The sequence below is a fragment of the Equus quagga genome, chromosome 3 (genome assembly GCF_021613505.1).
Source record: "Equus quagga isolate Etosha38 chromosome 3, UCLA_HA_Equagga_1.0, whole genome shotgun sequence".
NCBI classification, from domain to species: domain Eukaryota; kingdom Metazoa; phylum Chordata; class Mammalia; order Perissodactyla; family Equidae; genus Equus; species Equus quagga.
The window spans coordinates 37,738,732-37,754,402 of record NC_060269.1 but is presented as its reverse complement, the minus strand read 5'-3'; the positions used below and the strand labels follow the sequence as shown (position 1 = coordinate 37,754,402).

At 37.6% G+C, this 15,671-nt stretch overlaps 1 protein-coding gene across 4 annotated transcripts in view; it reads left to right on the top strand.

Moving 5' to 3' along the window:
• Positions 1–15,671, top strand: part of LRBA (LPS responsive beige-like anchor protein) — a 710,247-nt gene that overhangs the window by 653,405 nt on the left and 41,171 nt on the right. For 3 of the 4 annotated variants that reach the window (XM_046655938.1, XM_046655936.1, XM_046655937.1), the window contains exons 49-51: positions 5,321–5,410; positions 10,070–10,262; positions 14,621–14,683. In XM_046655938.1, coding sequence (XP_046511894.1) covers positions 5,321–5,410; positions 10,070–10,262; positions 14,621–14,683 — 346 coding nt within the window. The remainder of the gene's footprint in view (positions 1–5,320; positions 5,411–10,069; positions 10,263–14,620; positions 14,684–15,671) is intronic. The other variant, XM_046655939.1, reaches the window with a different exon arrangement.

Below are 15,671 nucleotides of genomic sequence, written 5' to 3'. Positions count from 1 at the left end.
AAAATTTTAAAATGTCAATTAGATTCTGAACATTAAGAAAAATCAAAAGAGGAGTCTAACCCTTGACTGAGGAATGCTAGAATAAAATTAATTTTTCCAGATTTTAGATATGTTAATTTTAGGCATGTATACATACACATAGTATACATAGATGGCCATCAGGCAAAGGTGTATATTGACACCTCTTAGAAATTGACAATCCTCTGGTTTTAGATTTGGAAATCCTTCAAAGAGAAGTGAGGTTTGAAGTCGTGACAGTAGAAAAAATTTCCAGGACAGAAAGTTTAGACTGAGAAAATTTGAGTGCTAAAAGAGAATTTGCAATGATGAGTTCATTTATGGATGAGAAAGAAGAATAGAAGTCATCCAAAGAGAGAATAAAGGAGTAAGTTAGAGAACCAGGCTAATGTAAGGCCATGGAAGCCACCGAAGAGAGAATGTTGAAGAAACTAGGTTTTGATCAATAATGTAAATTGCTTCAGAGATCAAGATGAATGAAAAATGGCCAGTAAGTTTTAGAAGCAATGAGAAAAATCTAGAATTATCAGCTGATGATATAAAGTGTGACTAAAGATTTGAAACTATAGTCATTACCTTACAATTTTGTGCCATAATTTTCACAGTTGAAAATTATGTTTCTATTATGTATTTTTATAAGCAACAACTCAAAGGTTAGTCAAGAAACAGAGCATTTGTGTCTGACTTCTACAATCTTTTTAGATGTCTTAAGGACTTGGAAAGAAAATTATTTAACATATGCGGAACAATATAGCTTTTATTCTGCCATAGAGACAGTATAATTAGACTACTATATTACCTGACTTGACAAAGCCTTTTCCTCAAAGAGGTCAGTAATGTGCAAATTCTATTAAAATTTTAAGACTTTTAAAAGTGTTAAAAAGAGGCGATAGGTATTTTTGAAAGTTGTCTCATCATCCATGTCCTTTTCATTTCAAAACAATGTTAAGTGCAAAGCAGGATAGTATTAAGACTAGTTACATTAAATTTATATCTATAATAAAGATTTATATGCGACAATGTCATTATGCTTAGTTTCTCTGTAGTAGTTAGCATTATTGACCATTCTCTCTCTGTAACTCTCATCTTAAGGCTTCCATATCACCCTATCCTGCTCCCCCGCCCCTAACTCCCCCTCCCCTGTCTTCTTCATTACTTCTTCATGTTATACCCTAAACATGAGTATTTCCCAAGCTTCAGCTCTAGGTCCCTTTGTGTGTGTCTCATGTATTTTCTTCCTGGAGCTTAACCAGTGGGTTACAAACTGTGCTCCAGAGTCCTAAGATTTCTCAGAATTGTCTCAGGAGCTGCTGAGAAAGCTTATTAAGGATGGCTTTGCCCACCTTTAAAGTAGAACAGCCCAATCTCTATGTTTTTTATATACATGGGATTTCATTTGAAAAAGGAAGTCATTTCTGCTGCTTAAAAATGCACATATATACACAGTGAGAGGGAAAGATAAAAAACCATTGACTTAAATTTCTCTTGTATAAATGACACCTGGGGCCGGCTGGTGGTGCAGCAGTTAAGTTTGCACATTCCACTTCAGTGGCCCGGCATTTGCCAGTTCAGATCCTGTGTGGGGACCTATGCACCGCTTGTCAAGCCATGCTGTGGCAGGCGTCCCACATATAAAGTAGAGGAAGATGGGCACAGATGTTAGCTCAGGGCCAGTCTTCCTCAGCAAAAAGAGGAGGATTGGCAGCAGACGTTAGCTCAGGGCTAATCTTCCTCAAAAAAAAAAATCAATCAATCAGTGACACCCAAATCAACACCTCTGATCTTTCATCTCAGAGCCGGTCTTGGGTTTTCTGTTGTGCATTGGACATCTCAGCCTGGATAGATGGCTGTCATTATCACTTCAGATTCCACATCTGACATGAAATTTACTGTCTTTCTCCTGCCAAACTAGTTCTCCCTAACAGAAACTTGTATTTCCATTCATTGCTTTACTACTCTCCAAAATATGCAAGTTCAAAAGGAAAGAACTAGTTTTATCTTTTCTCTTTTCTTCATTGCTCAAAGTTACCAGTCTTTAAGACCTATTGATTTTTTCTTAGGTCATGGTTCACATGTTCATCCCTTTTCTTTCAAATACCCCAGCTTCCATAAGGATTGAGGTATACAATTCCTTATGTTTTGGACTGCTCTCTGAAACTCCAAAGAGATCTTTCTGTCTCTGGGCGCTTAGCCCTGTGATATATTTTGAAATCCTGAGCCAGATTTCAGTTTCCTAAGATAATGTGTTCATCATTATCATCATAACCTCCCGAAGCATTCCTTCCTTCTCTGTTTTAGCTGTGTTAAATGGGGCTCACACTGAACCCTCAACCTGATACTAATACAGCCTTTTATTAAGTGCTTTGTGTGTGCTAGGTACTGTGCCAAGCACTTTATATGTATTATTTTATTTAATTTTCCAAATGATTTTGTCAGCTAGGCTTCATTACTATCACCTCTGTTTTATAGATGGGGAAACAGAGGTTAAGCTACTTGTCCAAAATCACACAGCAGACAAATGGTAAAGTCAGTATTAGCACTCTGAACCATCTGACCCCAGGTATGGAAGCTATCTATTCCCCCCTCCCCTCCTTTTAATGAGGGAAAAGGCATGTAGACAGCAGTCAAGGGAAAGGGCGCTGGCTTTGCTAACTGTTCTTAGAAGAGACTTAAGGTTCACATTCATAAACTCAGTCCATAAATCCATATATCATAAAATAGCAGTGCTCCTACCTCTAGGCTTTAAGTTACCATTTTGCGTACTTTTTCTTCCTCAAGATTCTTCTCAGTGCTGATCATAAATTGATTTCACGTCATAAAAAAATATTTTAGACACGTTCTGAAATGATCCCAGTCTCTATTCCTCACTTTCTTTGGCTGTGTTTCTTGTTTCTAAAGTCTATGGCCAGCCTTATTTCCCACTATATAAAACCAACACTTGCCTAGCCATTCTGCTCTGCTAATTGTATCTAAACATACTTTGTTCACTGTAATAATGATGATGATGGGGGCCGGCCCCATGGCCAAGTGGTTAAGCTTGCAAACTTGCTGTGGCGGCCAGGGTTTTGCCGGTTTCGAATCCTGGGCGCGGACATGGAACCGCTCATCAGGCCGTGCTGAGGCAATGTCCCACATGCTTTAACCAGAGGGACCCACAACTAAAAATACACAACTGTGTACTGGGGGGCTTTGGGAGAAAAAGGAAAAATAAAATCTTAAAAAAAAAAGATGATGATGATGATAGATATACCTTGTTAATTCATTCAATAGATTATAAGCTCATGGTCTTTTTATGCTTAGTCTTATCCCTAGATCCCAGCATAGTACCTAACAGATAATGAGGAAGGATAGCTTAATGGTTGAGGGTGTGAGCTCTAGTATCAAACTGCTTGGGTGCAAATTGAGTCTGCCATTTAATTACTGTGTGACCTTGGACAACATATTTAAGTTATTTTTACATTATTTTCCTTATCTATAAAATGGATATAGTAAAGTAACCACACAATACAGTTTAAAGAGTAAATGATATAAGATAGTAAATCACTTAGAAAAGTTCTGGCAAATAGTAAGTACTAAATAAATATTTGTTGTTGTTGTTGTTTGCAGCCCTCAATGAATATCTGTTGGCCTGTTGGCTGCATATTGAGGGTCTAATCTGTACTAAGCACTTTACTGTATTTTTTACATTTATATCATTTAATCCTTAATATAACACTATGAGGTGGGTACTATTATCCACATTTTACAGGAGAGAAAATGGAAACTTAGAGAGGTTAAATAACCTGCCCTGGACGACATAGCTTATAAGTGGTATGCATTCAGCATTTGAACGTGGTCTGTTTGAGTTCAAAACCCATGCTGCTTCCACCATACCATTTAGCTTTCACAAAGGTACTTTCCAATCTTTTCTGCCTAAGCAAGTCATGGAGCATTCCTTGAACTTATTGGACTGACTGCATCAAACTATTATTCACGTGTCCAGGTACATTTGCCCTGCTTCCTGTATTAGGAATACATTCTTCAAGGTCAGAAACATTGAGACCTAATACTGCTGTGTACATAGTTGATGATTATTGAATGCACAAATGAACGAATGCTATCATTGTTTCTTACAAGGTCATTGTAAAGGACTACTAGTGGTATCCTCATCAAATTAAAAAAAGGAAATTAATACTGGATAATGATTATATTTCCTTGTTTATGATTTATTAATTGACTACAGTCCTGCAGAGCATATAAAAACTAAAGATCCATTTTCTTAGGGATTAAAAAAATATCACAATGAACATATATTCTCTTATGAATTTGAGAGATTTTCTTCATCCTTTTAGCCTGGAAGTTAAGAATACTGACTATTGTGGGGGTACTGAAGTAATCTTTATATATCTTTGCTTCCTTCTCTCCCCTCACACATACTGTAGCATTTATTCATTCACCAAATTTAGGGATCTAACAGTGAAGAAGATAGACAAGTTCCTTGCTCTCATGGTACTTGTAATTTAGAGGGAGGAGACAGGCATAAACAAGTAAACAAATAAAATAATTACAGATAGTGATAACATCTGGCATTTAGTAGTTTCCCACGATGAGGGAGTTATTGGTGATTGGGAAGTGAACCTCTGTGCTAGATGTACAGGAAGAGCCATGGTAGAGGGGTGCCTTGCAAAGGGGTGCATGCACACGTTTTTTGAAAAGGGTACACACATGTGTTTCTTATGTTTAGTTAGTTCCTGGTTTAATTGTCTCATGCTTGGATGCAACATACGGCTTTTACTTTGTTGTTTAGCTACCTAGGTTCAAAGAGACTGTCAACAACAATGCTCCTCCTATGGCAAAAGTAATAGCATCAAGCCATTTTCACAGGTGCTATGTTTCTTTTTTCCTCCTTTCTACTTCCCAGGATGAAGTGGAGCCTAGAATCAAAACAGCATTAGCTTTCCTCTATACCTGTAAAAGATTAGCTTTAGTCATCAAGGATGATGCAAGCAGGAAAAAAAATGCAAGAAAACAGAGATGAAGCCAAAAAGGACAATTTCTGATCGTAATAGCTGGTTTCTGTTTCATATCACTGAGCAAGATGAGAAAGTTTTGCAGGGTTTTATAGGAACCATTTCCACAGTACTAAAGGATGACCTCACCCTCAATGCCCTTGCCAGGTGCTTAGCCCCACTGTGAAAACATAAGGTTGATTTTCAACATGAAACAAGCCAGAAGTTTGGAATGACATTTTCAGGTGACAGTTGTGGTTGTATTGGCTGTAATTAGCACCTCTTAACCCTCAAACTTTCCCATGCCTTTTCAGGCTGTGGAAGCTCAAATCCGAAGTTTTGGACAGACGCCTTCTCAACTACTCATAGAGCCCCATCCTCCCAGAGGTTCTGCCATGCAAGTGGTAAGTGCTGCTTTCACTCTTCTCATTTCTTGCCTCTCTTTGAGACCATGCTTGACATTCATCACAGTCTTTTGTTGTACTTGAGATTCTCTACCACATCTGGGCCTGTTCTTATGCAATGTTTGTTAACCTGCTAACAACCAGCAAATATTATTGCATGCTATCTTGGAGTCTTTGGGAAGTAAACATTGCTCCAGTGCTCTAGTATTTCATCACTTCACGTTTTATGTTGCAGAATTAAAAGGTCCTTAATTGCCACATATCCTCACTGTAGGATCAAGACTCCAGACACAAGATTGATAAGTTTTCTGGTTTGATCCTACGAGTTTCTAGATTAGTTTTGCTGTTGTGTTTATTCTTTACATCCCAATATGTTTTTCAATTTGCAAATTTTAAAACTAATCTTAGGGGCTGGCCCCAGGGCCTGATGGTTAAGTTTGGCATGCTCTGCTTGGGCAGCCCGGCGTTCATAGGCTCAGATCCTGGGCGCAGACCTATACCACTCATCAGCCATGCTCTGGCGGCGTCCCACATACAAGATAGAGAAAGACTGGGACAGATGTTAGCTTATGGTGAATCTTCCTCAGGAAAAAACAAAGAAAAAGAAACTAATCTTAATGCATAGGATATTGTTACTAAGGATCAGGGAGCTCAGGGAGAAAAAAATGATTTGGTATACCAAACCACTCAAAGCTTGGTGGTAGAAAACGGTGATCTCTATTTCTCGTGAAGTTCTGAGGATTAGATGGGCATTTCTTCTACTCTTTTCACTTTTCCTCCCTCATGCATTGCTGTGGGTGGGTTGAAATGGCCTGACCTCTCTTTCTATGTGGTCTTTCATCATCAAAGAAGTTAGCCCAGGCCACTCCCATGGTAGGAGCAGTGTTCCAAGAGAATACTTCTACAAGACTTCTTGAAGCTTGCTTTTGAACTCATACAATGTCATTGAGGCCATATTCTTTTAGGCAAAGCAAGTCAGAGGCCAGCCCAGAATCATGAGTAGGGAAATAAACCTGAGCTGCAAAATAATGTGGTTGTTCTTCTTTAATAGTTCCTGAAATTTCAGAGGGGAAATTCTTCAATGATAAAAGACAATTCAGTACAGTAACAAATATTGAATTGCATGATAAAAATCATTTCTTTGAAGAACAAACTATAGGTATTATATTTTTTTCTTGAATTGTCCCTCAATAAAGCATTGCTCATTACTGTTTTAAATTAAGAATAGGGAGTATAAAATCTGTTTCCATAAATATAATGAATAATTTAAGATAGATTCTAATTCCATGCTGTTACTTAGAGATGGTAGAATTTTGACAGATACTGAGAAGGAGAGAGTAACAGCCAAGAGGCCAAAAGATAGAGATGTAGCCATTTCTATGTCTGGCTGTTTTTCTCTCTCTCTCTCTCTTTTTCTCTCTCTCTCTTCCCATCTCACCTTTTTCTTTGTGTCTTTTTCCTTTTTGCTCTCTGTCATCTTCTTTCCTCTTCCAAGCCTTTTTCGCCTTCTTTCTCTAGTTATATGAATTGGCTGTCATAATAAACTACAAGCATTTAAAAAATTATTTGCATCTCCTTTTCCCCTAAGTGGTTTTAAACAGGTAAAATCAATTTAAATGAACATAAAGGGTAACCTTAGTGAGCAGGAGACTACACAAAAAGTGAATATTTAGCAAGAACAATGGAAGATAATGCCATAAAATTGTAAGAATGATTTATGTTTGGGCTTTGGAATTAGTTTTAGTAATAGCTTGTTGATGAGACCCAGGCTGTTGTGTGCTGGCTAATGGAACCACCTCCACTGCTCCATTGACTTTCTACCTGGGTCACTGCACAGCCTTGGTCACTGAGGCAAAGAGGGAATTCCTCCTGCCAAGCCTCTCTCCATGGCAAAAGGATTATTGGTTCATCCAGGCAGATCAGCTTTACTATCTGTAGGGTGAGAAGGCTGGGAAGGCACATGTTCATAGGAGGGGAGACTGTCTTTCCTATTATCTTTTTCCTCTGAACTGGATACTTGAACTCCTTTTCAGACTTGTGCAAATTGTGTTTTTCATCTTACACATATGTGGTTGGGAAAGAAAGGTGTGTTAGAAAGAAACCAGAGTTGTCAACAAGTGTACACTTAATCTGGGAAAAGTGAATGCAATTTGGCTAGCGATTTCCTACTTCTACCTCAGACTTGGGTTGCAGAGGTACTCAGGATTAGATGAGGGTTTGTTTCTCTTATCCCTGTTTTACCAGTTGTCTTTCTCATCTACAGCTGGTGCCATCACTGTGGACTATCCCAATATACTGGGGTGTGCTTCTTGTTATTTCTAGTGCTCCTTATTCCATATCTATTAGCTAAAGAAATGATGGAGCTCCCAAGAGAGTTTCCTGCTACTTGCCTGCATTGGGAGCTCTAGTCAAGATGGAGTGTATAGGAACAAACTAGGGACAGCTTGTTGTAAGAATCAGTGGGCAGTTCTGGATATGGTCTCTGCAGCTTTCTGTGGAAGGTGGCTTGTCCTTGCCATGTGGCTAAGAGTTGGCCCACTAGAGTCACTATGTAAACAAGACATTCTTCCTGCGCATGAGAGATTTTTCTAGGTTTTTTTTAAGGGTATAAACATTGGAATTATTCAATTTGAGTCTAATGGTATTTACAATATGAGCTGTTAAGCTCAGAAATATGTATCAACTTCCTTTCAGTGAGACTTTATAATGTATGTTGTACTATGACTTTCTCAGAGTTTATAAATTGACTTTAGTAAATATTATTTAAAAAATACTACATAATTGAAAAATAAGGTTTGGTACTGTGAAATGACTTTCTTTTCCTTTTTCCAAGACTCCTTCAAAGCTAACTTATAGGATATTTTGGTTTTTGTTTCTCATCTTTACCCAATTTCACAGAATTCCTTAAAACTGTATAAAACGTTCTTTATGTGACACAGATTACTTATTGACATCTGAAATTTTAAAAATCAAAGGCCCAAATGTTTATTAATTATTTTTACTACCATTCAGATGAGTTCCCCCATCAACCATCAGTGCACTCCACCACACACACACACACACAAAAATACAGCAGAAATTAAAGCCACTTCGTGCTGCGTTAAGTGCATGAGCCATAATATACACCAGGTGTAGTAATTAGCAGGCACACGAAGGCTGCCTATTTGTCTGGTTTTGCTGCTGTTGCTGTATCCCCCTGTGTTTTCACACCATCAGATAGTTGGATTTAATTGAGGCCACATCAGATGAGGCATTACTGACACCTTTAATTGAATGAGCATCCAGGGAGGATTAACTCATAATATTGATTGGCTTTTAGCCACTTGCTCAGAAGGGTGTCTGGGTAGCTTATTAGTTGCCTTTATTTACACCTTTATGCAAAGAGTGCAAATAGGAATTCTTACTGCAATATGTTTTTCTAAGTACTCTTAATAACTTTTTTAAAAGGGCTGATAATAAAAATGCAAATGTATTTAATTTTTTATTAGCAATTCTGAATAAATACGTGTTAAATATATGTGCCTACACATTTACATATACCTGGTGTTTTGAAATATAGCAGTAGGAAAGCAGCCAGAAGCACTTTATCAAAGTGTTTCAATTCTGAATGATACTAATCAGCTATTAGAAAATAGACATGGTAGAAGAGAATTGCTGAAAATGTACAGTTCAATTACTGTAAGATAGCATACTACCACAAAGTATAAATAAAGCTCATGAATCAGAGTGGTGTTATGTATGTCATGGATTATGACATATGGGTTACAGGAATGTTCTAAATCCTTAGTAGTCTTCAAGATTTATTTTGTTGCTAGTTATTAGAACAGACAGTGTTTTGTTTAACATTTTCAGTTACTTTCTGCTTTTCAAAGGAGAAATCAAGTCTTGAGCTTTAGTTTTTTTTTTTAACCGAGAAGGAGGAGGGGCAACCAGGTATTTTTCTTTATCCTTAGCTACAGCAGGAAGTAGTGGCATTTGTATTATAATAGGGCAGTGTTTATGTCTTGGTACACTATATAAATATATTGTTTTTACAAGTACATTTAATTATGCATTGCTTTGAAACACCTTTATAATTAAGTTTGTATATTACATTCATAAGTTATTTCTTTACTGTAATAATACATGCATGCTGTATAACTATTGTTTATAAATATATTTGTTTTAATTATCTCTTTATTTAGTTGTCAAAATCTTCATTTTAACACAACTTTTGATGCTTCTTAGAGATTACTTTGGTTGCTCTTGTGCCTATTACCTGTTCTCATTCTTTCTTTTTTTTTGTATTTGACACAAAATAGCAATTAGAATGGTTTAATGTGATCCCCAATCCTTTCCTATGTACAATCTAAACCAAGTCATTCTTTTGGTTCTTCATAGGAAGTTCTTCATGGAGTGGGGAAGAGAGCTAATAAAATTTATGGATTTTTAAAGTGTTTCAGTTAATGTATTCTACTTCTATCACCCAAAAATTCAAATGACATTATATGAAAAACAGGCAAATCCTAGTTGCTGTTTCTTTAAGCCTTTCTGCTCACTGTGCTCTCACTTGCAACTTCTGTTAACATGATCTTCCTCTTCTTTTCCTACGCCCTCTCTCTTGTCTTTCTTTGTCTTTTCCTTCTTGTGTATTTGGGTCTTGTCATGCCCACTCAACAGTATCTCCTCCTGCAGAGTCCGTTGATGTTCACAGACCAAGCCCAGCAGGATGTTATCATGGTCCTAAAGTTCCCCTCCAACTCCCCTGTCACTCACGTGGCAGCCAACACCCAGCCTGGTTTGGCGACTCCTGCTGTGATCACAGTCACTGCTAACAGGCTATTTGCTGTGAACAAGTGGCACAACTTTCCTGGTAAGTAAAGAAGTATCATGATAAGGCATAGTAACTGCTGAACACTGTGTAAAGATACTATAATATCCACTTAACTATATCTCAACATTTAAGGTTTTAAATTTTCTAGCATTAGTCTGAATCAAAATATTTAATAGTTTGACAGGCTTAAAGAAGTCCCATCTGAGGCATATAATACAAATATTAAAACATAAACCATTCTTTGACATCTGGTGGTTTCTCTTTATTCCTTGGAGATAAATATTTCTGGTGTAATATTTTAATATAATGATATTCTATATTGTGTCCATAAATAGTATATATTTATTTATCAAATGTTCGCCTTTCTTCCATTTCCTTTCACCAGTAAACACTTCTGATTGTCTACTATGTGCCTTTCTATGCATGACATGGTAGTGTCTCTTGTGGTTGAAAACGTAAAATACACAGCCAAAATACTGCAAACCCCTAAGTACATTCTTTTCTTCCATTAAGTGCTGAATAGTTATGGTAACTAACAGCAAGAGACTGAACTAACCATTAGAATCATAAACCATCAAAGTCTGAGGAGACAGGAGAGCATCTAGTCCAGCCCTCGTTTTACCAGTGAAGATACTGAGCCCCAGGGAGCTTGCCTCATTCAGTATCACATATGGCCAGTCAGTGGCAGAGCCAGGTTCGAACCCAAGTTTTCTGTCTAGCATTTTATGGTCACCCCTCTGTGAATTATTACCTCTCATTAGAACAGGAATGTTGGGATCTGGATTTAGCACTGTTCTTTTTGGCCACTAGTTAGAAATTCTTTTCTTAAGAAGGAAAAAATCTTTTAAAGTACTGGAGATTATAGGATTTTTTCCCAAGCCATTGTTTTAAGTAGGAAATTTTAAAAGATAGATTTTAATAGTCTGTTAACTTGTCATTAAATCTGTAAAGTGTGCATAAAGGATTGCTCATTATAATACCTGAAATGGTTGCAAAATTATAAATTCTTGAACAAGAACCTCATGCCAAATTAAATGCAAGGGCTTTTAGAATGGAACAGAATTGAATTGGACATTCAAACAAAAACGTGATGCCCTGACTACACTCAATAAGGTACTTATCATGTAGAATCTGTGGTTGGTATCAGAATTTATTAAATATAGCCATTTTCCTGGCCATTGGAAATGAAACGAATTCCCACATTTGAGTAGAGAAAAGATTTCAGATGAAGTAGAGAAGATAAAAATTGAGCCAGGTATATAAAGTCTCTATTATTAGGTCCTTTAATTCAAATGAACTTACTTAACAGAGGTAAATGTGTATGCAAATGACATATTATGGGACTAAAGGTTATAATTTGATTAACAAATGTGATTTTTGGATTCTCTAAATACCACTCGTTAGAAGAAAAACATGCTGGTGGTGTGTTCTATCAGACACACTAGAGGCCTTACCTACTCTGTGCACAGTTACCCTGAGAGCTTGGCAAAAGCACCAGTGTGCATGACATCAGGGCCACCACAAATGGTTCTTATCCTAGATGGCTGTTTGTGGCAACTCTGAGAACTTCTTCAGTTTAAACAGAGTGACAGCATACGTGAGGAAAGACAGGCCTTTTCAGCTGCTAGAAAGCCCTGACCACTCTCCGCCCCCATCTTTAGTTTAGCCTCCAGCTCAGCAGGAACTGAGCTGGCTCAACCAAAGGGCTAGGAGGTCTCCAGCTGATGTTCAAGTTGTTAGGCACGCTCCCTAACACTGATGACTGAGCTCCTGACACTCCCCTTTTGAACAACCCATTTCCCTGACTAGAAGGCTTGCTTCCTTTAGTACTTGGTTGTCAGGTATTCTTTCCCTAATTCCAGTTTTTCTATGGATAGATAAAGTGATTTAGGGACAGTGTCCCTCTGCTGGAGTACCACTTTTGGTACATCCAACTGTTCCCAGCTCAAGCTCCCCTTTCTGTGAGGTAAGAGCTTGGGAGACTACATATGTTTTGCCAATTCTTTGCCTGTAATTCTCCCCAGTGAGCCTTCTTTGTGTCTGGACCTTGTGTCACTAGTGGTTTTTGTCTCCACCCTCTGGCTTTACAGTATGACACAGCGACTCTTCACCAGATAGACACAGAGAATGGTGACAAATGTTAATGCGTGGTGGCTAACTTTCCATGACGTGACCTCAATTCTGCTCTGCACCTGCACCTGAAGTATGAAGCATGCATGTTAGTAAATCTGGGCCTCATTTCAGATATGTCCACATAAATCTGATCTCTCATCCTATCTTGTGCCACCTTTACCTGTCAGTATGCCTTGATTTTAAACAAATGTCAAAAGTCCCTAGCCGTTTTTTTCCAATGAATATCAAATTTCATGTTACACTAATTTTTTTTCTTTTTTTAACTTAGATTCTGGTTCTTCTCTGAGAATCTGTGATTTCCATAGCTTGTTCATTAGACAACCAGCTCCGGTCTTTTCTTTCAGTAGTTTCTGAGTCCTGATTTAGGAAAAAAAAATCATCTTTATCCTTTCTTCTCATTCAAAGGACCTTGCAATACTTCTGAAAAAATAATAGCAGCTAATGCTTATAGACCATTTTCCAGGTTCTAAGTACTGTTTTCATCACTTTACACTTATTAACTCATTGAATCCCCTCAACAACTTAAGGATGCAGGTTCTATATTTAGGTTGAACCATATGAAATTGCCATTTTTATAGGTCAAAATGTCAGGTACTGATAATTTTGTGTGGTTCAACCTAACCGATCTAACCCATTTCACAGATCAGGAAACTGAAACACAGAGGCTACAAAGCTTGCCCAAGGTCACATAGGCAGTCAGTGGCAGAACTGGGATTTGGGGCATGACCACAAGATAGCTAACCTCCTAAACCTCTTTCACTGACAGTTTGGTTTTAATGTTTCTATGATCCCAGACTCTCAGAAGTAGACAAAAATTCTCAAGGTGTTAGTGTTGAGCAAGTGGCACTGTTGGATAAATCAGAGGCTGTGGTGCACTTTCCCTGATCGTTCCCTGTCTGTGGCCTGTGATTTCTTGACTGGCAGAGCCAGTAAAGAGCAAAGATAATACCTTCAGTAAAAAAGAGTGAGTCGTAGGGCTTTACCTCTTCAGCTACGTTTATGTCTTACACATACTCAGCCATAATTTTCAGTGCTAATATTGTGCTTACTCAGGTATTTTATTAGGATCAATGATCTTCCACACATCCTTGAAAAGTTGGTATTTACTAACAGGGGAAATGATGACATAATAAATTTAAAACTAATCTAATGAACTCATTATACCCCATTTCTATTTTTGGCCCCTCCAAGTCAGAAAGATTTCTTAAAATCTGATGGTATTAAGCAGAGCTCTAATACCAGTACCGACCAAGCAGTACTTTAAATGCTTATGCGTCTATAAACGTCAGATACTGACCAGGATGAATGGCTGAGTCATTTGGGGAAAGTAATTTGGAAAACGACCCAGAATTTAACTATCAGAATTACAAAGCTGAAAAGGTCATCTGTTCCAGAACCCTACATTTTGGGGTTTATGATTTGCCTGAGGTTGCACAGCTAGCCAGTGGCAGCTCCTGTTCCCTAGTACACTTCCTCTCTGCCTAAGGTCTTTCTACCTTTCACAGGGAAACAGCCAACAAAACCTCTTTTTGGTTACAAAAGAAGTGTGCCTGAATCTTTAGAACCATTTTGAGAATTGAACAAACTATTCTTAGTATGGATTGATTTTTGTTACTCAGAGTATTTTTAAATTGAAACCATGGAAATATTAAATATTAATAAAACTTTTTTAAAAAGCCTCAATCAAATCTTTAAGAAAGTCTTTCAGCCAAATGCATTTAACTAAAACATTTATCTGCAGATAGCTTTCTTTATTTTTATTCAAACTTTCAAATGATCGATTTTAAGTGATGGATGAAACATTAAATGTTCCCTGACTTAGAGCTTTCCCTTTCTCCATTATAAATTGACATTTTTCTGGATCCTTTGTCCTGCAGCATTCAAAACTGCCTTTTTAAGAAGTAACAAAAAAATAGTATTTGCTACAGTCAGCAGATGGTTGTCACATTTTGTTTTCAGCGCGCTTTACCACTTAATTTTGTTTTGTTGCAGCATCAGAGGTTGCCAGTCAAGCATCTGCTATAGCTTATGGCCTAGGACTGGAGCCACTGCTGATGGCACATGTTCAGAACAGCACTAATCTAAAATAAATGTTTAATAAGCTAGCCATAAAAGCACCTGGATTTTTTTTCTTTAAATTTCACAAAACTGTGTGAGAGATTTGGAGGTTGGAGACAATTCTGCATAAGATTTAACTTACGTATTTTTATGTAGTTTAGTATATGAAAAATAATCCTTTTTTTTTTGTCTTTTGTGAATTTTAGCTCATCAAGGTGCTGCACAAGACCAGCCATACCAGCTGCCAGTGGAAATCGATCCTCTCATAGGTCTGTCACTTCCTTCTCTCTTTGCGATTCATTAAGCTCTGTATGGTGGCCCTGAAGTGTAGATTACAGTTGTTTTTCACTTGCTGGTTGCTGGGAATGGAATTTTCCTGATAAACCATTTGCATGCAAATTGGAATGCAATGAGCTGTGGCTATGCTGGTATTTCATCAACTCCCCCTCGTTGGTTTGCCTAATTTGAACAGGCCTAGGACGCGTGTCACTGAAAATTAATATGGATGCTGTAATAATGTGTGATTGAGAATGCGCATGAAGTACTGTCAGGATAATATTGGATCTTTTCATCACTCAGACTTGTTGATGAGCAGGAGCGAGGCACGTTATGATGAATTGGTGCACCGGTAATGTGATGGAGCTCCTTTGCTAGGGAAATTTTCATAATAACAGTGGGGTTCTTAGCAGCACTATGTTGTGAAAAATAAAACTGTAGTGCCAGGGTTTCATCATTAAAGGAGATCAATCCTTTCTTCCTGGACCCTCTGTTCGGTCTGAGGGGATTAATGTGCAATTGCAGAGCAGTTTCGAAGTTGAAATATATTGCCCAGCCAATGGCAGTGTTAAGATATTTGTATTCATTTTCCTAGGGTCCTACAGCCCAATAAATTGCCATTGGAGGTTAAATTTGTTCAGGGGGGAAGAAAGGGAGGAGACCAGAAAGAGTCGTCTGCAGCAGATGACTTAGAATATTTAATTGCTGTTATGCTTTTTCAGTAGGTTAGTTGAAATCTCTAGTTTAGTGTTTTTCATCCTTATGGGTGGGAATTTCAAATGTGACTTCACTAAGAATGTTAAACCTTGATATTGAAGATACTATTCAAACTTTTAAAATAAAAAACTTAATTGCCTAGCTGCAGGGGTATGCCACTAGCATGGATGTTTGGCTTGTAATTTTGTCAAATTTCCCTGGCACAAATAAATTTGTTAGAATTTTTTAAAGTTTTTAAATAAAGCATATGAATAAGCTAATTTA